Source organism: Carlito syrichta, unplaced genomic scaffold (genome assembly GCF_000164805.1).
Source record: "Carlito syrichta isolate Samal-C Ts95f unplaced genomic scaffold, Tarsius_syrichta-2.0.1 Scaffold301917, whole genome shotgun sequence".
Taxonomy (NCBI): Eukaryota; Metazoa; Chordata; class Mammalia; order Primates; family Tarsiidae; genus Carlito; species Carlito syrichta.
Genome location: NW_007246013.1, coordinates 69,462 through 96,527, shown reverse-complemented (window position 1 = coordinate 96,527; position 27,066 = coordinate 69,462). Strand labels below are relative to the sequence as shown.

General features: G+C 35.9%; 1 protein-coding gene across 1 annotated transcript in view; it reads right to left on the bottom strand.

The window, feature by feature from the left end:
* CDK13 (cyclin dependent kinase 13) overlaps window positions 1-27,066 on the bottom strand; it is a 115,055-nt gene that overhangs the window by 18,537 nt on the left and 69,452 nt on the right. The window contains exons 6-9 of the mRNA XM_021711194.1: window positions 20,834-21,023; window positions 19,791-19,847; window positions 4,940-5,041; window positions 4,768-4,845 (exon numbers count right to left, since the gene is read on the bottom strand). Of these exons, the coding sequence (XP_021566869.1) occupies window positions 4,768-4,845; window positions 4,940-5,041; window positions 19,791-19,847; window positions 20,834-21,023 (427 nt within the window). The remainder of the gene's footprint in view (window positions 1-4,767; window positions 4,846-4,939; window positions 5,042-19,790; window positions 19,848-20,833; window positions 21,024-27,066) is intronic.

Below are 27,066 nucleotides of genomic sequence, written 5' to 3'. Positions count from 1 at the left end.
AAGAAGGAAGGAAGGAAGGAAGGAAGGAAGGAAGGAAGGAAGGAAGGAAGGAAGGAAGGAAGGAAGGAAGGAAGGAAGGAAGGAAATTTTTTTAAATAGCTTTAAAAACAAACAACAACAACAAAAAGATTCTTATTCATATTCCCACTCTTGATCAGTTTTACATGTACTTGTACAATACTGACTCTAGATCTCATCATTCCTGAACCAAGCAACACCACAAATAAGGTGAGGGAGAGAAGCATGTACTAGGAAACTTACATTTACTTAATTCTTACAACCTCAAGCATGTTATTAGTCTTGTTTTCCTTGTGAAAAAACAAACTTAGAGCATTATGGAACTTACCCTAAGTCACAAGAGCAGGAAGTAGCTGAGCTGGCATCAGAACCCAGGTCTATAGATTCCAAAGCCCATATCCCTTTCAATTTACTTTTGTCTTATTATACTCATGCTTGATTCTTTTATTAGAAATTTCCTCTTATTTTATGTTTTTAAAAAATGAGTGCTTCTAGGATCAAACTTGAACCACTTTTTTATAATATAAAATCATAAATGTCTTAGTAACAATAGCATGCTGAAATATATGAACTGGAAACTAAAATTTTACCCTCTCTAGCCTTCTCAAAAGTTCATGTTCAGATTAAGAATTTGAGCTTTGATGTATTTGTTTTACCTATGTGGGATGAAGCTAAATATAGCCTTTTGTAAAACTGCTCTTTTCATGTCGCTTTTCCATGTCATGTCAATATCTCCAGATCAACTATGTCCTTTTCAATAACTACAGTATGCTATTAAATAGATGAACTAAGCTTTTCCCCCCCATATGGCTCATTGACAACATATTCATAAAATAAACCAAGTGTACTTATGTCTCAGGTCTTTATTACTTTGCTGTTTCTTCACTTCATTCAGATCTCTGTTCAAATGTCACTTTATGGGAGATATCTTCCTTAACCTGTAATACAATGTTACCTACTATCATCATTTTCTGCAAGTTAACTGTTTAATGAAAAGTTGTATACTACTTACTAATTCTACTCTCATAGAATTTTTGTATTAATATCTTGTGAAATTTTTCATACTGTCTCAAGTATTGGTATTTCTGCCATAATGACTTTGTAAAAGGCTCAAGGAAGTTTTACTTCCTATATAGTATAGAGTAATGGCTAAAAGTTTAGATTCCATGGTAACACCGTGTACATTTAAATCTTAGTTTTATCACTAAGTACCACTACTTATATGACCCTAGACAATTTTTCACCTCTGTAATTCAATTTTCTTAACTATAAAAAGATGACATAGGGTTGTCATGAAGTTTAACTGAAATTCTGCAAGTGAGTATCTCATAGAATAACAGTGGCATTGTGCATAAACTAAATAGATGTTAATTATCATTAATAGAAACCCTAGTACTCAATACAATCAGGACCAACAGCTGGTTGATTAAATGAAAACATGAGCTAGAAAGAAACATAAAGCCCAAGTTACAGTGCAAAGGAAAAAAAAGGAATCATTAAGACACACAGATAAGATAAACATTTATGCTAATGGAAAATTTATAAATGTATATTTATTCTTTTCTCTCTCTCTCTCTCTCTCTCTCTCTCTCTCTCTCTCTCTCTCTCTCTCTCTCTCTCTCTCTCGCTGTCTCTCTCTCTCTCTCTCTCCCCCCTCTCTCTCTCTCTCTCTCTCTGTCGATGTCTCGTCCTGTTGCCCAGGCTAAAGCGAGGTGGTTTGCTCATAGCCACCACAGCCTTGACCTGCTGGGCTTGGACAATCCTTCTACCTCAGCCTTCCAAGTAGCTAGAACTAGAGGCATGGGCCATTACACTCAGCTACTTTTTAACTTTAAAGACGAGATCTCTCCATGCTGCCTAGGCTTAACCCCTAGGTTCAGGCAATCCTCTCACCTCTGCCTCCCAAAGTACTGAGATTACAGGGGTGAGCCACCATCCTAAGGGTTTCTCTTTGAAGAGGATTCAATGAATGGAATTCTTAATTAGCTTTCTTGTACAAACCATACCCATAATACATTAGTTTTGGTTTCTTTAAATAAATTCATAAATCTGAATGCTGAATCCTTCCAGATTTTTATGACTTTTATTTGTAACATATATAATTACTCGCTCATCCCAATTAGACAACAATGCTTTAAAATTTTTGCAAAGCACTGCCTTTGTCTATATTGTCCAAAAGTAAAAAGTCATCATAAAAACTGGAAACTAACAACCATCTCTTGTTCAGTATACTCTTCAGCTGGTGGGGTAAATACACAGTCTTACTAGAAGTTGGTAGCCTACTAGCTACAAACATCCAGTTGCCATGTTATCAAGTTAGTATTTATTTTCACAGGAAATGGAGAGCATCAATTAGTCTAATGGACTGAGCCAGGTTTGGTGGCTCAGCCTGTAATCCTGCGCCTTGGGAGGCTGAGGTGAGTGGACTGCCTGAGCCCGCGGGTTCGAGAACCACCTGGGCAACTTGGTGAGACCTCATCTCTACAATAAATCAAAAAATTAGCCGGGTGTGGTAGCGCATGCCTGTAGTTCCAGCTACTTGGAAGGCTGAGGCGAAAGGATGGCTGGAACCCAGCAGGTGGAGGCTGCAGTGGCCGGGAGCGGCCACTGCACTCCAGTCTGGGCAACAGAGTAAGACTCTAACTCAAAAAAAAAAATTCGAATAAGACTGTTCATGAGAGGGTTGTATGGGAAAGCTTCTATGCATTTCCCTCATGTTTTGGAATAAAGAACATTACAATTGTTGGTTTCTGAAAGAATTTGCCTATGAAAATGTTGGGGTCTGTTTCTTTAGAGGAATGCTCTAACAGCATTACGTCCTCCATTTGGGTTTTCTAAGGTGTTTTAGGGTAAATTTTGGTGAATTAAGTAGTTATAATTATTTTGATTTTCCTTCTATCTGAGGTCAGTTTATATCTTATAATCTTCATTTCATTTAATTTCTTTATGGTCTTTTCATATTAAGTTAATTAATGTATAAATAAATATAATAAATATAATTTGTATAAATAAACTCAAGACCATACTATACATTTATTCATAAATTCTATCATTTTTGTATTATAATTCATTATCAGTTTTTTATTCCCTAGGTTTATTTTCTGTTTTCCATTGTTGTTGTTTTGGGGTGTTTTTTTTTCAGCTTATTAGTTGAATGCTTAATTATTTTTCTTTCCTTGTTTAGTAATATATTTAAGGTTGTGATTTTCTCCTAAGCACAGATTTAGCCCACGGGTTTTTATACCTAATTTGCCACTCTTTTTAAAACTAGATGTTCTAAAGTGTGATTCCTCTAAGAATTATTTTTAACATATTTAACATTTTTAGGCAATTGACTGTTGCTTCCATTTTTACATTAATTTCTAGTTTTATTTAGTGAATGTAGCCTATAGTATTTCAAAGTTTTGAAATTTCCTCTTTTTTTTTTTTTTTACTAATATATAACTAACTTTTATATAAATGTCCAATTAGCATTGAAAGGTCTAGGAGTATCAGTTCCTTTTGATCCTCTTTACCTGTCACACAATAAAAAAGGTAAGATAAAAGTTCCCTATGTTTCTGGTGAACTCCTTTCCCCTCTCCCTTTTCTCTCCTTCTCTCTCTCTGCAATTTTGTTAAAAGTTTTGTGCTTAGACCCCCTAAATCAATTCTGGACATAACTGGTTCTGTGTTTTTAAGATGAAGCAACTGGCTGCTCTGGAGTTGAAGCAGTGCTAGTTTCTGGCTTGGGTATTTGTGATGATACCAAGGTATCCCCAGAGAAGAGGTAAGATCTAACTGGGGCACTCATCTTTCCCAGCTATACCCTATAGCAAAAACCTGACCCAACCCCCAAAAAGTACAATAACATTTTTTGAGTTTGTTTTTTCTGTATTTTGGTCACACCTTAACTGTAATTATCTCCCCCAAAAAGGGAATACTTGTCATTTCTCAGGATCTTCTTTTAGTTTGATTTAAGTTGTCTATTTATAGGTGAAACTTTTCACAATTTAGAAGATGAAGTTGGGATCCTTCTTTGGTTACTATTTGTTGATAATTTTTGTTCAGTTGGAAAAGTAAAATTCTGTAAATCTGTGAATCCTACCAGCATCTTTCCCAAAAGACTTCATCTATATTTTGAAACTTCCATAGAAATCTTTAAGTTGATTTATATATGAAACCAAATATATTATTTATATATGAAACCAAAGCTCTTTTAAATATTTCATTTAAAATTTAAGATGAAGAGAAAGGTGACTAACATATATGAGTAACTGCTTATGAGCTAGGTTCTATGATAGGCTGCAAATAATGAAGACCTATGGTAGTGGACAGATGCATACCTTTTAGTGTGTATACATACATATCTAGATACATATGAACATATATGTATATTTAAAATAGAGTAACTTTTTTTTTTACAATACCCCAAAACTTTAATTCTTCCTTTCTGCCATATTTTTTTAAAAGTGTCTACCATTTATTCTCTCCTACCTCGTATTTACTCTTCCTTCCCAGTCTTATCTTTGGGGCCTCAAGTCCTCTGATTTAATCACACACACACAAAAAGATCCAGGGACTTTGATCCTTAATTTTACTGGAACAAATATCAAAGTGCCTACATTCTAGTTTCTCCTCCATTTAGCAGTTATTAGCCTTCAAGAGAACCATGCTGTTCTCCTCCTGAAAAGACAAGCTTGGAAGATTTTAAATATCCTATGGAGTAGGACACCTTCCCCACCTCCACAAATATTATAATCAACAGCTTACCTTATTAATTCTAGTTGTGCAAGTTCCTGATTTGCTTGAAATATAGGTTTTTTAGTGAAGAGTTCACCAAGAATACATCTAATGGAAAAAATATCCATCATTACCAAATGATCTGATTTTAGTTCACCACCAAGTTTCATGTAACATAAACCAGTAAATAAACCTATCTTACCCACAGCTCCATACATCAATTGCTGGTGTGTATCGTTCTTCTCCCAGTAGCAGTTCAGGCGGACGATACCATAAAGTGATGACCTTGTTAGTATATGGCCGACTAAAAAACACAGAAAGCACTCTTTAGAGTTAGCATTTGTTGGAGTAAGAGATATTACCTTAGGAAATATTATTTTGGTTTATCCAAGTAATCCTATAATCCAAAATTAAAACCTTGAAACATTTCCTTAATACATGACTATAAAAATAAAAAGTAGTTGGCTGGTATTAATTATAATTTGGTCACAAAAAGGTCTTTATATCAACTCAACTGTTGAGTACTATTTTTCCTTTCCATAAAAACTTTTAAAGACTTAATTGATTTAAAGAGGGCTGACTGATTTTGACAAAATCTTGCAAATTATTGAGTGACAAGATATCAAACCAGGACCACCTAACACAAGTTTTCAATGGAGCATATCCTAGGCAATTTTTAATTAATTTTGACCCACTTGGGTATGTGACTAGAAAGGCTGGGCTCGGTGGCTCAGTCTGTAATCCCAGCACTTTGGGAAGCCGAGACGAGTGGATTGCCCGAGCCCGTGGGTTTGAGACCAGCCCGGGCAACTTGACAAGACCTTGTCTCTACAATAAATAAAAAAATTAGCCAGGCGTGGTAGCGCGTGCCTGTAGTTCTAGCTACTTGGGAGACTGAGGCGGAAGGATCGCCTGAGCCCTGCAGGTTGATGCTAGGATGGCCACGAGTGTGCCGTGGCACTCCAGTCTGGGGAACAGAGTAAGACAAGAAAAAAAGGAAGGAAAGGAGGGAGGAAGGGAGGGAGGGAAGGAGAGAGGGAGGGAAGGAGGGAAGGCGGGAGGGAGGGAGGGAGGGAAGGAAGGAAAGAAGGAAGGAAGGAAGGAAGGAAGGAAGGAAGGAAGGAAGGAAGGAAGGAAGGAAGGAAGGAAGGAAGGAAGGAAGGAAGGAAGAATAGAAATGCAGACTATAGCGGTTGAGGTCTAAGAACCACTAAAAATAGGTATGGTACTTTATCAAATAATTCGCCTGTCACCTTCTGCAGTCTCTTTATTTGCCATAGAAGAGATTATCTAGTCAAGGTATTAGGGTCAAGTTTTACCATCACAGTACATTTTCTCTGGGAAAGTGTTTTCCATCCTCAGAGAATGGCCACACTCTGGCTGATTCACATGAATGAAGAGGGTCCTAAGAAGTCAGAAGTTCTTCAATTCATCTGTAGATACAGCATTTACTTCAGGGTGATCACATGTCTTTAGATCAATTCTAAACCTCTCTATTTCCAGATGTTTTCCAAGTCACAAAATACAAAGGCTATCACAGGAAATTCCAGAAAAAGGTTGTATTCTAAGCCCATTTACCTGAAGTTGGCTTGGACTCAGACCGGTTTAGGGAAGAAGGGAAAGGAGCACAAAATTAGAAACAAAGTCCCTCTTGCTAACTATAGCTCTGAAGTTCCAGGCAGCATAAGATCCGTCTGATCCCTACTCTACCCTCACCCAGTCACATTTAACCAAATAATTGAAGCACTAGTGTTATAAGCTATTAATGTGAGTATTACAGAATTATCACAGATAGGACTATATAATAGTGCTCCCATGCTGGAAAAAAAAAAAAACGAACTGACTTTGGTAAAAATTGTGGGGAAAAATAAGAAGATAGTCTAAGATAAATATTTTAAATAGCAAATTAGGATTCGATTTTTCTAACATTAACATTTCATTATGTTTGTTTGCTTACTGGCATCACTTATCCTCACATAATGAGAAAGTCTTTTAAACTTTAGCCAGTCTAAGCTGAACATCATTCTTTAAAAATACACTCACTTCTTTACATCTTAACTTCTTTTAAATTTGAAATTCCTCCCCTATCTTTCTCATTCAAGTTCTATAATTCATGACATTAAACTTCCATAAAGTCTAAACTCTAATGATAAATTTATCTTCATTCTTAAATTTACATTATATTTACCAGTGTCTTGCACTCTCTATATTTTCTATCTTCCCAGAAAGTCAAAAGACCTCTCATATCATTCTTTATTTATGAACTCCACACACAAAGCTTAGAACAATGCTGGGCATATGGCTGGCACCTTAATGTATATAGCCCTATAACTTCAGGCAGCATACGTGAATTAGTTAGGTGAGAGAACAAAGTTTATGAAAATTATGACGGTTGGTTTCTAAAACATTTCAAGTGTCTTAAGCTATGATTGTGTGACACAATTAGATAACTGGTCTCTAGAAAATATTTAAATTAATATAAATCTATCTATAAATCGTATTGTATCTTTTTACTTAAAAAATATCCTAATGTTTTATATTTTTAAAAATGCTTTTTTAAAGTATGCTGAATTATGAGAAACTATACAAACTCAAGTGACCAAATTTTATTTAAAAAGAAATATTTAAATAAAAGATTATTTTATGTACTGTATATCATGTTCAAGGCAATGTTTAGCACCATCATTTTTAGCAGTTAAAATTAATTTTATATTTTATTAACTGCCCTATTAAGTTCAGAAGTAAGAATACTGAATTGATTTTCAAAAATAAGCAAACACTTGATGAAATATACTTCCAAGTGTACAGCAAAAATACTTAATGTATACCATTTTAATGGCTTTTCCAATTATTTCCAAATGCTTAATTTCTGTCAAACAAGAAATAAGAACTAGATCACGACTGAGAAAAAAACATTCAACTATAAAACCTGACACAGGAAGTCCAACTTTAAAACACTAATAAATCTCAAAATTGTGAAAAGTTTTATATTTATAAAGTAAATAAATAGTCATATCAATATATACTTTCTAAAAAACAAAGTACTACCCTAACATTTTTCTTTACATTCAATGAAGTATCAAAAGAGTAGGGACCAAAGACTCTCAATCTGTTCAGTGATAAATTCTAATAATTTGTCTGTAAACAATCATAGGAATTTCAGAAATGAAGGGGCAAGAAAGATGAGATATAATTATGGCCTTCCCTACCTTAGGGCCTGACAAACAGCACTGTATCCACAACAAAGCAAACATTGCCAAAACGGTGTGTCCCTAGGCTGGCAAGTGGCTCAGCCTCCTATATTGGCCCAGATATATAAAAGGCAAGGCAGATACTCAGAGCAAGATCCTAGGTCCTTGAAGTATTTGGGGCTTCTGGGAAATCCCAGTTAAAATTTTCAAAGCAGAGTTGTTGTCTTTATTAAAGATAATTCTAAGAAATAAAAAAAAAAAGAATTATATAAAAGGAAATAGCTAAACTAGCTCTTAAATACTTTTATTTTTCCAACAACACATATAATACAGTCTGCGCTTTTTGGGGGAAAAGGCAAGTTTCCCATGCACTTATGTATTCTACACTACACAATATTTTGAGAAAAATAAGGATAGCCTTCAGTTAACTAAGCTTATCGTATGTACAAAATGTCAAATCATCTTCATAACATTCAGAATCCATTGAGGAAACACACACAAAACCTACAAAAGAAATTTGGGACCTATTTTTAAAACCAATCCAGCTTCTGAAGTAAAAAGTCCAGAAATCATTTTTGATTCATCTTTCCCTCAAATCTCCTATCAACAATTTATATCAGCTGGGCGTAGTGGCTCAAGCCTGTAATCCCAGCACTTTGGGAGGCAGAGGTGAGAGGAGTGCCTGAACTCAGGGATTCGAGATCAGCCTGAGCAACATGGCGAGACCTCATCTCTACAATAAATCAAAAATTAGCCGGGTGTGTTGGTGCATACCTGTGGTTCCAGCTACTTGGAAGGCTGAGACAGAAAGATCACCCAAGCCCAGCAGGTTGAGGCTGCGGTGGCCATTAGTGTGCCACTGCACTCCAGCCTGAGCAACAGAGTTATACTCCGACACAAAAACAAAAAAACAATTTAGGTCAATTCTACATTCAACATAGATCCCAAATTCAACCATTTCTCATGGTTTCAACAGCTACAGTCCTAATCTGAGCTATAATCTTTTCAATGGTATAACCACAATATCTTAACTGAGTTATTTGCCTCCATCCTTAGTCCCTATTCCTCATTTCTTTTTAAAGTTTATTTTTTTTATTAACCTTTTTTTCTTTCTTCTTTTTTTCGTATTGTAGAGACAAAGTCTTGCTATGTTACCTAAGCTGGTCTTGAACTCCTGGCCTCACGTGATTCTCCTGCCTTGGTCTCCCAAAGTGCTGGGTTTACACACACGAGCCGTCACACCCAGTCAAAGGCTCTTTTCCAAAACATAAAACCAGACCATATCACCTATTTACTTAAAACTATCCAGTGATTTCCCACTGCAACTAAATAAATATAAACTTTATCTCAGTTGATGACACCAAGGATCTCACTTCCTACCACACTGGGTGACTTTCTGACCCTGAAATCTTCCAAGTTTGTTTCCAGGTTATGCACTAGTTGAGTTCCTTCTACTTTTTACTTAGAATGCACTTTGTCCAGATCTTCATTAAGTTCTCCTTTTCCTACCAATCAGGTTTTCATTAAGTTCTCTCTTTCTCATCAATCAGGTCTTTGCTCCAATTTACTTCCTCAAAGAGGTCTATCCTAATTGCCCTAGTGAAAGTTACTGAGTCAGTCACTAACACCTCCACTTTGACTCTATAGTCACTATTTTATTTGCTTTGCAGTACTTAGTAGTTTAAATTCTATACACCACATGTGCACTGACTAACTTCTGTCATCACCAAGAAAATGATACAAGAGATTTGATCTTTCATAGCTATCTCTAATACCTAGCCAATAGGTGTTACCTATTGTCAGTATCTGAATATAGTATACACTTATTAATACTTTAGTGTTGACATATACCATAACTACATAAAAACAAACACGGTCTTATCTCATGCCCTTTCCCCATTCCTTTCTATTGCCACTCCCGCTTTCCTCCTTTAGCTATCTTCCAAGGAAAATAACTTTTAAATTACTGTACAATCACACTGCTAAAGAGAAACAAAACTAATTTTTTCCTAACTAATGCTATCATCTTACTAAGATCACTTGTCTTACTTGCCCATTCTTACCAAACATGCAAACTGAGCCCTCTAAGTACATACATCATAACATATCCATAAGTAAATTTATCACCTTTTACTACAAATTGCTTTTCTCTTCCTGTTTCCTGTCTCAGCAAACATCATCACCATTTCTGGCAGATACCCATAGCTGTTCTCTAAAATCTAACCTTTCTTTCTTCTGTGGCAGCTGCCCAGTCTGCTGTATTTCCCATCCTCGCTGCAGTTAGGTGTGGCCACATGACCAAGTGCTCTCCAATGGAACACGAGTGTATGTGGTTAAGTGCCATTTCTTAGGCCTGGCTCATTACACTCCCTCCTCTTTTCTCACTTCTGGCACCAGCCCTTGGAAGGTATGTATAGAAGATAGTAGATCTTCCAATCTGGTTCCCTGAATGACTGTAGGAAGCAGTTACCATGTGACCTGGTGATATAGTTAAATATTCTTTAATTGGGTACTGAGGTAAAGAAAAACCACTCAAGATCATTAACTGAGAAATATATAAACTTCTTATTCTTTAAGCCACTAATTTTGAGGTTATCTTTGTCACAGAAGGTTAGCCTGTCCTAACTAATAAACCAATTATCCTTGTGCTTAAGCAGAAACTTTAAGGTAGGGGTAGAAACAGTGATGTACCTCACTCATACTCAGCCATCAAGTTCTAACAATTCTACGTTCTTATGATAAAATTCAACCCTGTCTTTCTAATACCTGTCTGTACCCACGACCTAGTTTTAGCTATCATCATCCTATCCAGATTTATTGCAACAGCTTTCTGATTGTCCTTGCTTCCAGTCTTAAAGGCCAATCCCCTTTCAAACTGCAGTTGAAGTTATAGTAACAAATAAAACGTGTTACACTTTTAGTATACATTGCTTCCTTCTAGAGAATAGCTATACAAAGTCTATAAAATCCTATATCTGGTTCTTGCTCCCACCACACAGAACCTTCAGTTCCCTGAGGGAGCTTCAATAAAGCCAGGGAAAGAACAGAGCTGGCAAGAAAACCTCAATGAAGTTAGTGGTACTTTAATTATGTTTTAAATATTTTTAATAAACTAGTTTTTAATAAGCTTTTAAAAGTTAACACTGACAAATGACTACACTTTATAACTATTTTATTAAGGACAAGAAAAAACTCATGATTTATTCAAAAATTTTTGTAATGCTTCACTTTCCAATTTACTGCTTAACGAAAAAGAAGCAAACACTGAGGAAGTATGCAGACAGAAAGACTTTAATCTTAAAAGCAAATTCCAAGGTAGTCAGAGTTAGAAGAAAATAAGACCAGTTTTAGGCATCAACCAATTTAATAATAGTTTATGTACTATAAAGAAAATATTCGGGAAACCTCCTCAGGTGCCCTCCCACTGTGGGAGCTTTTCTGTTCTTAATAAATTCTGTTTTCTCAAAAAAAAAAATTAAAAAAAAAAAAGAAAATGTTCCATGTTATGATTAGGATGCTGCATTTACAAATGCAGAAACAAAAGTAAAAGAGATTGAAACTATGTTTAGAAATCAGGAAATTTAAATCCCAGGAAAATTGAAGTCTGTTGCAATAAACTCCATAACCTAGGAGCATGTGGACATGGACAGATGGACACACACACAATCCTTCTGTCATTAAATCAGAAAAACAAAAAGTAACTCCAATAAGCTGTTACTCTTGGATGGCAAAAAAACAAAACTTTGTAAAGACTCAGCAATAATGGTATCAATGTTAAGCAGTCTGAATTTCAATTTAGACGGAATATTGTCATCTGTATATCTCATTAACAATTTCTGAAAAGTAAGCAGACACTATTTCTTTGTCTGCTAGGAAAGTAACATCTAAAAAGAAAAAACCCAACACTTCTTTTGTTTTTCTTTTAAACTTTTCTTCTACCTTAATGTGGTTACCAGAATATTAAAATGTAAAATAATCAGACTGTAAATAATAATACTTTCATGCGAAAACCCTCAGATAATTTTATTTATCTATCTATTTTTGTTTTCGAATTAGGGTCTCACTCTGTCCCCCAGGCTGGAGTGCAGTGGCAGGATCATGGCTCACCACAGTCTTGACCTCCTGGTAATCCTTCTTCCTCAGCCTCCCGGGTAGCTGGGACTACAGTGTGCACCATCACGCCCAGCAAAATTTTTTATTTTGCGTAGAGACATGGTCTCACTATGTTGCCTAGACTGGTCTCAAACTCCTGGGTTCAAGCAATCCTCTCACCTCAGACTCCCAAAGTGCTGAGACTACTGGTGTGAGGCACTGTATCTAGCCTCTGGTAATTTTAAATATTTTTTAAATTTTAAAATTTAAATCAAAATGCTTTTCATTTATACATTTCTCATTAGACATTTCAAGAGCTTTCAGGTTGCTTAAAATGTAATGACATTCGATATTACTAAGAGAGATTCAGAAATGGAAATATCACACAACTCGCTAATGTGCTAGGAAACTCAAACTACAGCATATCTCATATGGCAAAAATAAAATATTATATTTAGAGGGTGAGAAGGCAAAGACAGTGAAATTCACAGATCCTTCGCTACAAAAGAACTCTAAAAATTTCATAAGCCTAATGATACGTACAAAGCAGACTTGAGAAGTCCGTAGAATTCTCCACCTGGTCAATATTTTTAAGTAATCAAGGCTGAATCCAGAATGCTACCAAGAAACACTATAGCACAATGAAAATAAATAGTCTTTCGGTCAAGACTCTTACGTCTACTACTTACTAGTTGTGTGATCTTAAAAATGCACTTAAACTTTCTAAACTTCAGTTTATCTTTAAAATGTGTGTAAGCATAATGACACCTACATCACTCATCTCAGAGGACTTTCTATTAAAATAACTCTTGTAAGAGGGAATTGTATACAATAAAGTGCTATACACAATGCTGGTTAAGTTTGTTCCTTTCTTTATAAACAACAAATATTTGTTGAAACTCTGACTTAGGCACTATGCTGAGTGTAGCAGATGTTTAAACCAAACAAAAAACCATGCTTGCAGTTGTTTATAGCCTTAAAGTATGGTGGTAATATAGACATAAATTGTTAACAATGCACTACAAGTACTACATTGAATAATGAATGCTATACTCTGAACATATAAAGAAAGATGCACCCAATGATGCCTGTAGGATTCCGGCCATATTTCAAAGGAAGTAAAACCTCAATTGTACGCTGAAGGAAAAAAAATTGTCAGACTAAGGTAATGGGATGTGTAATTCCATACAAAAAGAAAATCCATGTAGACTCATAAGGCTTTCAGGAGCACAGTATGTTTAGAAAACTACAAATAGTTCGGCATTGTTATTATCTGGGGGAGGTAGGGACGGCAGTGGATAAGAATAGCAGGAGCGAACACTGGGGAGAAAGACCAGAGGGCAGGGTAACCAATAAAACTTCTATTTACAAAGGTGTAGTGTGAGATATATCTGTATGTGAGGGTGACTGGATACCTTTAACTAAAATAGAAAACAAATGAAAAGCAGCAGACATTTTTCTAGGGGAATGGATTAGAAAGGTTTTATAACAAGATTCTATTTAAGGTACCCAGATCATCTAGGCAGAGATGTCCAGCACACAGAGGTTTGGAAATCATAAGAAAGATCAAGGCTGGAAATTTAGATTTCTAATTGTTCAGCATGAAGGACATGGCTGAGATTCCTCCTACACGTGGAGGGGGAACACTGTACCCTAAGGAATTAAACTGCCTTTTTATGAGTGGATTGCCTGAGCCCGCGGGTTCGAGACCCACCTGGGCAGGCGAGACCTCATCTCTACAATAAAATAAAAAAATTAGTTGGACGTGGTAGCGAGCGCCTGTAATTCCGGTTACTCGGAAGGCTGAGGCAGAAGGATCGCCGGAGCCCAGCAGGTTGAGGCTGTGGTGGCCGGGAGCGAGCGGCCACTGCACTCCAGTCTGGGCGACAGAGTGAAACTCCAACTCAAAAAAAAAAAAAATGTAGACTACTCCAACAGGGCTGAAGTATATAAAATTTAATGTCGACCTTATAGTTAAGTCAGTGATCTCAATGAGATTTCCCTCTCTAAAGCTTGTTTAGTCATGTTGTTAATTGTTATTTAATACATTATTAGTCATCTTTTTGCTACCACGGTTGTAATCTTTTCCAGGGCCTCATAGAAGACACTCTGTATTACCTGGAATTTCCAAAGCTTTCTGCACTAATCTATATCAGGCAAGTCCTCCATGAACATATTCAATGTTTTAGGGCATATAAAATACAAAAAATAATCTTGACTTCAAAATGACTACAATTTTAGATGGAGTGACAAGAACACAAGTAATAATGACTAGAGCTAAGGGAGCAACTTTAATGCTGAATAATTTTACCTAATCCTTAGACAAGTAGCAAGAAGAAGTAAAAAGAGTAAGAAGTCTTCCTCTCCCATTAATACCTATAGCTTTGGAAAAATTTAGTTTTGCTTTAAATCGCAATTTTCTGAAAACCCACTAGATGGCGATACCATCTTCAAAAAGTGTGTCTTTTGGGAGGGTGGCTGGTGAACTAGTGTGAACAGCCCTTTCATTTTTCTGTCTCCTTATTGAATCATCATATAGAAATGCAGCAAGTTTTTCGATTACTGTTTTAAAAACTTTTGTTTTATTTTGATAACAGTAATTTTTAGAATAAAAGATATGTTTTTCAATACCCTGTCAGTAAAGATTAGGGAGATTTAAAACTCTTCATCTTAAAGCTGAGAAATGAGGTCCTGAGACATAAAGTGATTTACCTGTCCAAGATTCTACAACTGCTTAAATGGCAATATCAGGACTTCAGCTAATGTTTGCTGAATTAAAACCAAGGGTTTTATGTTCCTTGCATTAAAAAAGTAAATGTGTTACATTACAGTTTCTTCTCTAGAAAATGAGGTTAATTTTAACTAATGTGCAAAACAAGCTTTTTCATATGGGGCTGTCACACAAAGAGAGAAAGACACTCTACCCTTTGGGAAAAGCACTGGTAAATTAAAAACTAACAAGAGGAAAATATTGTGGTTGAAAGCCTCAGAAAAAATTATACTTAAATAGGTCCCGAAAGATAAACAGGTAATGAAGAAATGGGACAAAATACCTCTGTTCTCAAGTTCCATAGTTCCCAAGCGGTATGGGACAAAGTATGAATACTAATGCTCAAAATTAGAAACTCATTCAAGATTAAAGAAATCACTGCCTCCCTCCTCTAATTTGAAACCAGTGGTCCTCTTTCTTTCTTCTACTATAGTTTGGTCACAGATTTCCCCCTAAGTACTAGATGTAACTACCCCAGTTTTCCGCAATTCAAAAAAGTATATACAAAATCAAATGAGTGAGAGAGATGCGGCTAACGCTAATAAATGAATAAGCTGAAATCTGCTCTATTTTGAAAAGAAAAACCTTGTGCTAAATTCTTGAACACTTTAAGTTATTCTTTCTATAGTAGCTATTTAGAAAATACTTCAAAGTGACTTAATATTTGCATGGGTATTTTATGATAAAGCCTTACCTTAACTTCTATTTATAATAACAAAGTAGAAAACTGAGTGAAAATTATTTGCTGTATATTTATTTCAAGAACTATCTAGAAAATTTGGGACAATACAAGAATTCTGCTAAAGGTGGATTTATTTATTTTAAAATCGATACACTATTAAAATTCACTGGAATAATATACGTATCTCGAAGGTATTCCATTATATTTAGCCTACTTCTCCAATGGATTTTAAAGACATAAGAATTAGTCTAATCAAAAAAAAGAAAGTTTTCTCACTTAGAAGAGGGAGTTAACCATTGTATGGGCATAAGGATGGGAACAACAGACACTGAGGACTCTTAAGGGGAGGGTAAGGGCTGAAAAATCTCCCACTGGGTACCTTAAGTCTGTCCACTACCTGGGTGACAGGCACAAGGCTCAAGAGAAGCCCAAACTTCACCATCATCCAATATACCTATGTAACAAAACTACACATGTACCCTTTGAATCTAAAATAATTTAGAAAACTAGCATAAGAAAGTAATCCAGAAAGAAAAAAAAAACTAAAAATAAAAAAAGTTTTAAAAGAGTCCATAAACCCCTCTAAGGATAGGATATTTGCTAATAAACAAAATGTTACACCATTTTTCTCTTATAAATTTGAGTAGAAAAACTCAGTACACATTACCTGAAGATGTAAAGTTATAGGATTTAAGTTTTCCAGCTTCTCTACACTCAAAATTCCTATATGAATCCAGTAGGGCAACAGAGACCATGCGGCCCAGTGAACACATCACAGTTCTGGCACTCCACTAGAACCCAAAATTCCATTTTAAAAATTAAAGTCAATGGGAAAATAGAGTATTATAGAAAATCTGGCTTTACAGTTAAGTTTTTCTGGAACATATCTTTTCTAAATGTGCACAAATATCTGCATACAAGAATGTATTACATGAAAATGGTAACTAGCTGTTTTCTATCTCCACTGAAAGGGATTCATATTGAAATATGACACATACTAAGGATAATCTAACCACAGTGAAATCTCAACCAGCTCAGCAGATAGAATTCTTAATTAGGACTTCCTCAAAAGAATAGACACAGAAATTTAATCATAAAAATCACACTTCAAGTGAAGTTTTGAACTAAGTACACATTCAGACCAATTTTTCTTTTCAATTTCTACCAAGAGGCACTATTACATATATAATGAGAAGAATCAAAATTTGAGAGATGAACTATATACCTTTGGCTCAGTCAACATTTTTTAATCTTTAAAGTTACTCAACCCTCCAAAATAGTAAAGATATGGAATCAACATAAGTGTCTATCAACAAATGAATGGGTAAAGAAAATGTTGCATAAATATATACACAATGAAACTTTTCAGCCTTAAAAACAAGAAAATCCTGTCATTTGTAACATGGATGAACCTGGAGTACATTATGTTAAGTGAAATAAGCCAGTCACAGAAAGAAAAATACCTCATTATTTCACATACATATGGAATCTAAAAAAATTGAATTCGAGGCTGGGTTCGCACCTATAATCCCGGCACTTTGGGAGGTGGAGTCAAGAGGACGGCCTGAGCCCAGGGATTCAAGACCAGCCCCAGCAACTTGGCGAGAACTCATCTCTACAATAAATCAAAAAATTAGCCAGGCATGGTGGCACCTGCCTGTAATTCCAGATACTTGGAAAGCTGAGATGGAAGGATAGCCTAAGCCCAGCAGGTGGAGGTTGGGGTAGCCATAATCGTGCCAATGTACTTCAGCCTGAATGACAGAGTGAGGCTCCAACTAAAAAAAAAAAGGTTGAATTCGGGCCAGGTGCAATGGCTCAAGCCTATAATCCCAGCACTTTGGGAGGCCAGGGTGGGAAGCTTGAGGCCAGGAGTTCAAGACCAGATTGGGCCACAGAGCAAGACCTCATCTCCACAAAAAAATAAAGAAGATTCCCTGGGCATGATGGCACATGCCTGCAGCTATTTGGGAGGCTGAGGTGGAAGGATCACCTGAGCCTAGGAGTTCAAGGCTGCAGTGAGTCATGAGCATGTCACTGCACTCCAACCTGAGTGACTGAGTTGAATACATAGTAGAGGGTAGAGTTGGTGATTACCAGAGGCTTAGGGGAAGTTGGGAGGAACAGTTAGTTGGTCAGAGGATATAAAAGTTCAGTTGGCTAGGAAGAATAAGTTCAGGAGATCTATTGTACAACATGGCAACTATAATTAATAACAACATATTGTATTCTTGAAAATTGCTAACAGTAGTTTTTAAATGTTCTCACCACAAAAAGTTGTGCAGCAATGCATATGTTAATTAACTTGATATAATCATTCCACAATGTATATAAATATATCAATATTTGTTGCATATGATAAATACATAACTTTTGCCAATTAAAAACATAATAAGTCGCTCAACCCTTTCTGAATTTGTTTTTCCCAAATGCAAAATGAGAGAACAAAGTTGCTTTTAAGCTGTGTAACAGTTTTAAACTTCAAAAACCACAAAACAAAACCATACAATTCTTTCTTCAAATAAAATACTAATGGTAAGTATAATAAGAAAAAAAAATAAAAACAGAATAGCTCTGGTGAAAGTAGATCTGCCAACTCCGTTCACAACACACTGACTGAGGCACTTCACAGTATTCTAATAAATCCAAAATATACTATTTGAAAGCCTCTACCCTAAAACACTAAACAATGAAAATAATTTTCAGAATGATTCACAGGCACTACAAGATTAAAAGACAGAGTTTTACTCTAGAAATTTATACCAGAGTTCCACCAACCAACCAGAAACTGGCAGACATTCACTGAAAGCAAACACCTATTTCTAAGAATTCCAATCAACTGATGTTGTATTAAATTATGATGATACTAAAAAAATGACAGATTTGTCATAAAGAACTTTTAAATTAAATATATATACAAATAAATCTGAAAATAAAGACAGAGAGGAATAAGCTAAAGTGACCAGAAATTTATTAAGCCAAATTATTCCATGGGCTATTTATCATAAAACTCACTACTGCAACAAATATTTTATTTTAAAATTCCATATTATTATTATTATTATTATTATTATTATTATTGAGACAGGGTTTCGCTCATTCACCCAGGCTAGAGTGCAGTGGCACAATTACAGATCACTACAGCCTCAACATCCTGGGCTCAAGCAATTTTCCTGCTTCAGCCTCCTGAGCAGATGGGACTACAAATGCACTTCATTATGCCCAGCTAATTTTTCTATTTTTTTTTTTCGCTTTGTTGCCCAGGCTGATCTCATATCCCTGGGCTCAAGCAATCCTCCTACTTCAGCCTTCCAAAGTGATGGAATTACAAGCATGAGCTACCATGCCAGATGAAATTCTGTATTTGTTCTAATAAGACAAATCATATTTCACTACCACCAGGCAACAAAGGAAACAAAGCTGGATATATACTCCAACTTAAACCAGAAAAATTCTATCCAGATTTTGTCTTATACATTGAACTTCCTCACAACAGTTTGTTGAAATAAAAAGTTCTAGGGAGTTAAAACAAAACAAAAACAAAATAAAAACAAAAACAAAAAAACCCAGAAACTGTAGACACAACAAAAAGACCCAAGACTAATATAATGATTAAAACAAAGTTTATAAGTTTAAGCATACAATATAAAAGGCATATGCTAGTTTAGTTTTCACTAAACACAAATATTAAAAACATCTTTGTAACTAGATCTGCATCAGAAACTGAAGTATAAATTTTAAAAATTTGTAAGTTCATTGCAGTCACATTTAAAGCTGAACATTAAAAAAAAATGTTTACTGGCCAGGCTCAGTGGCTCAGTCTGTAATCCCAGCACTTTGGGAGGCCAAGGCGAGTGGACTGCCTGAGTCTGCAGGTTCAAGACCAGCCCGGGCAACTTGGTGAGACCTCATCTCTACAATAAATAAAAAATTAGGTGGGCATGGTAGCGTGCACTTATACTTCCAGCTACTTGGAAGGCTGAGGAGGAAGGATCACTGGAACCCAGCAGGTTGACACTGGGGTGGCTGTGAGTGTGCCACTACACTCCAGCCTGGGTGACAGAGTGAGACTCCAACTCAAAAAAAAAAAAAGTTTACTTACGTGTTGAAAATCAATTTTTAAATTCAGTTAAAAATATATAACATTTTGTCATTAAAACAGTCAACCCAATATGGTATAAAATGTCATTGTTTTGTGTATTTAATCCAATAAAGTAAATCTCTTTTTTAAAAAATAAAACTGTTAATAGAATGTTCTTAGTGTAGCTTCTAACACTGGACTCTGATGCCTATAATATTCATTTGAAAGTACTCTTACCTTTCTTCTGAACTATACAATCGAGCAAGTCCAAAATCTGCAAGTTTTATCTGCCCTCTGGTAGAAATAAGACAAAATGAACAAACGGCATTAACCTATTCTGAATAACAATACATACTTAAATTCTACTCCTAGAACTAAAAAAATATATACTTATATGAACTTTAACTTTGCTTGTACTGCGCTGCCACCAAGATAGTACAGAGAAAGGCAAGTAGTAGATAAATTCACAAGATAAAGTAAACAATTGGTACTTTGCTCTGGATAATTTTAGTTAGTATTATTATAATCTACTACTATTACTATTATTATAATTATTATTGTTATAATAGTAGTAGAATAATATTTTACTATTCAGTTCCTATTTAGAAAAATACTTCAATGAAATTAAAATGAAATGAGATAATTTATATTACTTAGTGGTAAGACAAATTACTTGTTCAATTCAAGTCAACTAAGTCATATCACTTTAAATTTATGTTTAATTTTCCAGTTCTTAATGGTACTAGATACATAGCACACTTTCTACTAATTAAAATTAGGACCAGGTATGCCTCATTTAAACTAACAAACAGTACCAACTGCAAGAGAATTACCAGTGTTCAGGTTATGCTGTTACAAATATTTAGCATAAGCTTTAAATATGTGTGAATGTGTGTGTGTGTGTGTGCACTTTTAAAAAGTTCACTTTACAATAGGACCGCCTTTTCAAAAAATCCTAAAATATATTCTTAACTCAAATCGTCTCATTATTAGATTTGTTCGCATTACTTAGAAGAATACCAAACAAAAGTCTACTGAATATTATTTTATGTATATTACAAACTATTATTGGGAGTTAATTTAACTAAAATATATTTATCACAACTTCAGAGGTGACTCAAGCTGTAATACTGTGTTGATTATGTTAAAATGCTTTGTAAGAAATGAACTGAATTCTAAATTCTTTGAACAGATTTAGGATATACATTATATAACACTCATCGTAAACATATTATATATATATACACACACATATATATATATCAAGCTCATAGCCATACCTATTATTTAGAAGGATATTCGAACATTTAATATCTCTATGCAAAAAGTTCTTCTTATGACAATAATCCAGACCTTCCATGAGCTGTCTCATAAATGACTTTATGTGATTTTCATTAAAATGAACCAAGCCTGATTCCAGTAGTCCCATCAGATCATGGTCCATATATTCAAACACCAGGTAAAATGCCCCTAGAATGAGAATAAATAATACATTAAAAACTTATACCTACAATGTCAGAATTTTTAACAATAAAATGCTGGTGGCGGGGATAATTAATCCTTGAAAATAAATGCTATTTTATTACATTAATAACATTCATCTTTCTCTCTGAATTTAATATGAATAAATACATCCCAAGGAAATCTAACCAATTTTCTTAAAGAAAAGTGTTATGATTTTTAAAAGTCAACATGGCTGATTTTCACACTACATGGTCCTGGATATGATTAATGAAAAATAATTTCTTAACTGTTTTAGACAAAGTGTGTGGGACCAGATGGACTTTAGGTGACTTCTAAAGCCTGCAATAAACATATAATTCAATTCTGTTTATACAGCTTCAGAGTATTTAGTTGTAGAGTATTTGGGGGAAAATGTAATTTGAAATTACAACTTTATTTTATAGAACCAACTTAGGCCTGCTACAAAAACCTAAAATAACACATAGCACACATACATATATAAGCTATACAAATGGACTCATGAGATTAAAAAGTTCTAAATGAAACTAGAGATAAGATAATCAAGTAAAGTTTTACATAGCAATTCAAGAATGGAAAAGCAGGTCAGGTGCAGTGGCTCATGCCTGTAATCTCACCACCCTGGGAGGTCAAAGTAGGAGGATTGCTTGAATCCAGGAGCTGGAGACCGGCCTGGGCAACATGGCAAGGTCCTGTCTCTATTTTTTTTTTAATTTATTTAAGAATGGAAAAGTGAACAAAATTCATTACATCTAGCTGAGAAAAACTCTTGATATCATAACAAAAAAAGGCATCTGAACATACATAGATTGTAATCGGTTTCTCCTCGAGTCAGGGTCTCACTTTGTCACCCAGGCTGGAGTGCAGTGGTACAATCACGGCTCACCACAACCTCAACCTGCTGGACTCAGGTGATCCTTCCACTTCAGTCCCCCAAGTAGCTGAAATGGCAGGCAAAAGCCACCATGCCTGGCTAATTTTTGATTTTTTTTGTAGAAGCAACATCTCACTATGTTGCCTAAGCTGGTCTCCAATTCCTAGGTTCAAGCAATCCTCCCATCTCAGCCTCCCAAAGCTCTGGGATTATAGGCATGAGCCAGCCTCATGATCACTTTTCTAATTTTAAGAAGAGCAAAGAACTCTTAGTAAACTTGCAACAGAAGAATTCTTTCTTCAAAATTTACTATGATACCTCTCTGAAACCAACAACAAATGTCACATATACTAAGAAAATGCAAGGTATTATGTATAAGACAAAATGTTCATTATTACTAACTCGGTTCCTGAAGTTATAAGTAAAGTTGAAGCAAAGTACAAATACTGAAAGAGGAAAAAAAACATAATTACGAGTTGATGACTATCTTCCTGGAAAATCCAAAGGAATGAAGAGAGAGTAGTTGGGTTGGAGAAAAATCAGTATACAAAAAAGTAAAAGACTTCACATATCCAGCAACGATTCATTAGAAAATAAAATTTAAGTGACTCCAAAATAGAAAAATAATACCACAAATGACTACAAATAAACTTTAATAAGAATGACACAAACTCATTAAGAAACACCAAATTGTAAAACTGTAATCTAAAGCATTTCAATAAAAAGACAATCTTTTTTTTTCCTTTTGCTGGAGAGAGGGGAGCACTCAACTTGACAAAATAATTCTAAAATTCATCTTGAATAATACAAACCAGTGTCTGAAACTAAACACTTGCCCTACAAGAAGTTAACGTTACCTGTCATACACTAAGGACAGAACAGTAGAAAATAATATACATCAGAAAATAAATCCCAGATAGGTATCTCATAATTATTAAAACAGTCATTTTAAGTCAGTAAGGAAAGAAGAGATAAAATGATATTTGGACAAATGTATAATCCTGTAGGGATGTAGGCAGTTACATTAAAGACAAAATCAAAGAAAAGCTAGCAAATTTCAATTCACTAAATAAAAATGTAGGAGTGTTAATAAGAAAACAATCTGCAACAAGGATAAAAGGCAAATGGTAAACTGGGGAAATGTATTTGTAACACATAATAGATTAATATCCTTAATATAAAAAAAGGTCTTTCAAATTAACACAATAAAAGACCAATTCCCTAACAGAAAATGAGAAACAGGCTGGGCATGGTGACTCAGGCCTATAACCCCAGCACTTTGGGAGGCCGGGACAAGAGGATTGCTTGAGCCCAGGAGTTTGAGTCTAGCCTAGGCAATATAGCAAGGCCTCATTTCCACAAAAAATCAAATTAGCTGGGCATAGTGGTGTGCACCTGTAGGGTCAGCTACTCAGGAGGCTAAGAAGGAAGGATGGCCTGAGCCCAAGAGGTTGAGGTTGCCATGAGCAGTGATTGTTCTACCGCACTCCAGCCTGGGCAACAGGGTGAGACTCTGACTAAAAAAAGAGATAAAGAGAAAAATAAAATGAACTGTTAATATACAAAACAATGCCTGTTGGCTGAGAGTAGTGGCTAATGCCTGTAATTCCAATACTTTGGGAGGCAAAAGCAGGAACTAATAAACAGAAAACTGAATACTGTCAAATAAACAGAAAACTGAACACAATATGTTCTCCCTAATAAGTGGGAGGTAAACACTGTATGCACAAGAGTACAAGAATGGGAACAATAGCCAGGCATGATGGCTCATGCCTGTAATCCCAGCACTCTGGGAGGCAGAGATGAGAGGACTGCCTGAGCCCAGGGGATCAAGATCAGCCAGGTCAACTTGGAGAGACCTGTCTCTATAACAAACCAAAAAATTAGCTGGGGATGGTGGTGCATGCCTGTGGTTCCAGCTTCTTGGAATGCTGAGGCAGAAGGATAGCCGGAGTCCAGCAGGAAGAGGCTGTGGAAGAGGCTGTGGTGGCCATGAGGGAGCCCCACTGCACTCCAGCCTGGGTGACAGAGTGAAACTCCAACTCAAAAAAAAAAAAAGAATGGGAACAGACACTGGGGCACTCCTAAAAAGGGGGAAGGGTGGGAGGGGGATAATGGAAGAAAACTACTTATGGGTACCATGCCTACCACCTGGGTGGCAGGCTCAATAGAAGCCCAAGCCTCACCATCATGCAACGTTCCTATGTAACAAACCTGCACATATACCCCTTAAATCAAAACAGAACATAAACTAATAATAATAATTTCATCTGTCTTTTGACTGTTTAAATAGGATTTCTAGAAAATTTAAAGCTTATATATCAGAAAGACACAAATCACCTACATGCTCAGCTAACAGCTTGTAGAGAAACCAGATTAATTAATATATAACTAGAGTTAGTTTGTTGTTTAAAAGTTAATAAACTATCTTGAAGCAAATAGTTCAACTACCACCTTTAAGTACTAATAACACTATGTTGTCATTCAGATTACTTCCCAATTTTCCCCTAGAATTTTCATTTTAAAATGAAAGGTGGTTGCCGGGCTCGGTGGCGCAGTCTGTAATCCCGTGCCTTTGGGAGGCTGAGGTGAGTGGATTGCCTGAGCCTGTGGGTTCGAGACCCGCCTGGGCAGCGAGACCTCATCTCTACAATAAATCAAAAAATCAGCCGGGGGTGGTAGCGCATGCCTGTAATTCCGGCTACTTGGAAGGCTGAGGCGGAAGGATCGCCGGAGCCCAGCAGGTCGAGGCTGCGGTGGCCGGGAGCGGCCAATGCACTCCAGTCTGGGCGACAGAGTGAGATTCCAACTCAAAAATAAAAAAAATAAAAAATAAAATGAAAGGTGGGAGAAAATGGAAAACAATCACAGCAAAGGTCTATAAAATCTGGTTAATCCACCATACGCCCTTCCAATAGCATGCTTTGGTTGTTTCAAGCTCAAAAAAAAACCCAAAACACAAAAAACAATGCTTTACGGAAAGGGTCCTTGTGGACACAGTGAAGAAATTTTGCAATCATTTATGAAGTCATTAACGGTTTAAAAAGGAAGAGTAAAAAAATTTAAATTCAAATTATTTTTAAAGGGTATTTTTATATAGAATTTCCTTCTCTTTCAATTTCAGTGGTGAAGTACTTTTATTCTCTAGAAAAGATAGAGTAGCTATTACCACTTCTGCTACTGAAATATTCTCCCCACATGGTTGGTACTTAAGAGAGATACTACTTATACATTCATGACTGCTAACCAAGTAACAAAAAATCTGAGTGGGGGGGTGGTTCATGCCTGTAACTCAAGCACTTTGGAATGCCAAGGAGGGAAGACTGCTTAAGCTGATTCAAGACCAGCCTAGGCAACATAAGAAGAACCCATCTCTACAAAAAACAAACAAAAAATAATCAGATATTTTTCTAAGGGAGGGGGAGAGACAATAAAAGTCAGATAGGACCAAGAAGTGACTAGACTTCTCCATTACTACATACAATAACAATTTAAACTATAGCTTATTTTGGCAACAAAAATCTTTCACATAGAAAAATACCTGTTAGCAGAAATAGTTTTACAAGAGAGAATAAAGCATTTGTTTTTATTCCCAAAACATTTATATAAGGCAAGAAACTGTATCAAGAAAATAAAGAATAAATTCAATGGCACACTGATTTCAATGAGATTATAGCTTTCACTTATTACTGATTCTAAAATAGAATTTCACGCGTAAACAAAACATTATGAAAAGCAAGGTAAAAAACCACAGGCAGCACAATTTAAGATTACGCCTAATGGGGGAAAACCCCATTTCAAGAAAAGGATGTGAAAGACCAATCAACTTTTAATTATCCACTCTAGAAATTATCTGTATTAACCTAGATCCTACTTGTTCATATTTGTAAGTCAGCAAAAACTGGACACAGATACAAGAAAGATGGTGAATGTGGTCCAAAAAACTATAAGTTTGCATGTGCAAATCCTAATTTAAATAATTTTTAAAACTATAGATTTTATATAAGCTCCTTATACCATTATCAGTTATTTTGGAATTTTGCCTTTTTGAAACTTTATTCAACAAAACAATTAACAAAAGTGTACTATCTATAAATACAAAGATAAATAAGAGTTCTTCACATCAGGACCCTCATAACGTAGCACTGCAGACAAATATATAAAATAACTGCAGTATTATAATGCTTAATTGGTAGATTTGAGCATGTAGTGATATCTCAAAAGATGAAACCTAACTGAGTAACAAGAAGAGATATTTGCCAGGCATGGTGGCTCACGCCTATAATCCCAGCACTTTTGAGAGGTCGAGGCAAGAGGACTGCCTGAGTCCACGGGTTTGAGACCAGCATGGGCAACTTGGTGAGACCTCATCTCTACAATAAATCAAAAAATTAGTCAGGCCTGGTGGCACGTGCCCGTAGTTCCAGGAACTTTGAAGGCTGAGGTGGAAAGATCATTTGAGCCCAGCGAGTGGAGACTGCGGTAGCCAGGAATGTGCCACTGCACTCCAGCCCGGCAACAGAGTGAGACTTGGACTCAAAAAAAAAAAAAAAGAAAAGAAAAGAAAAGAAAAAGAATAGATATTTAAGCAAAAATTTAATGCAGGACTAAGAGCAAGCTGGCTGAGTGGCATGATGAGATAACTTTATGAAACATGAACAAGAAGATATAGACGTATACTAAATAGCAGTAGCTATCTGAAACTCAGGGAATATTTTACAAAATAATGGCATAGAGACAATGACGATAAAAACCACAGAGCTATGAGAGAATCCCAGAAGAAGAAAGGAAGACCACCATCAAGAACATACAACTAGCCGGGCTCGGTGGCTCAGCCTGTAATCCCAGCACTTTGGGAGGCTGAGGTGAGAGGATTGCCTGAGCCCGCGGGCTCGAGATCCACCTGGGCAACTTGGCGAGACCAAATCTCTACAATAAATCAAAAAAAAAAAAAAAAAAATTAGCCAGGCGTGGTAGCACGCGCCTGTAGTTCCAGCTACTTGGAAGGCTGAGGCGGAAGGATCACCGGAGCCCAGCAGGTTGAGGCTGCAGTGGCCGGGAGCAGCCACTGCACTCCAGTCTGGGTGACAGAGTGAGACTCAACTCAAAAAAAAAAAGAACATACACCTAAGGAACACCAACATTTAATAATAATAC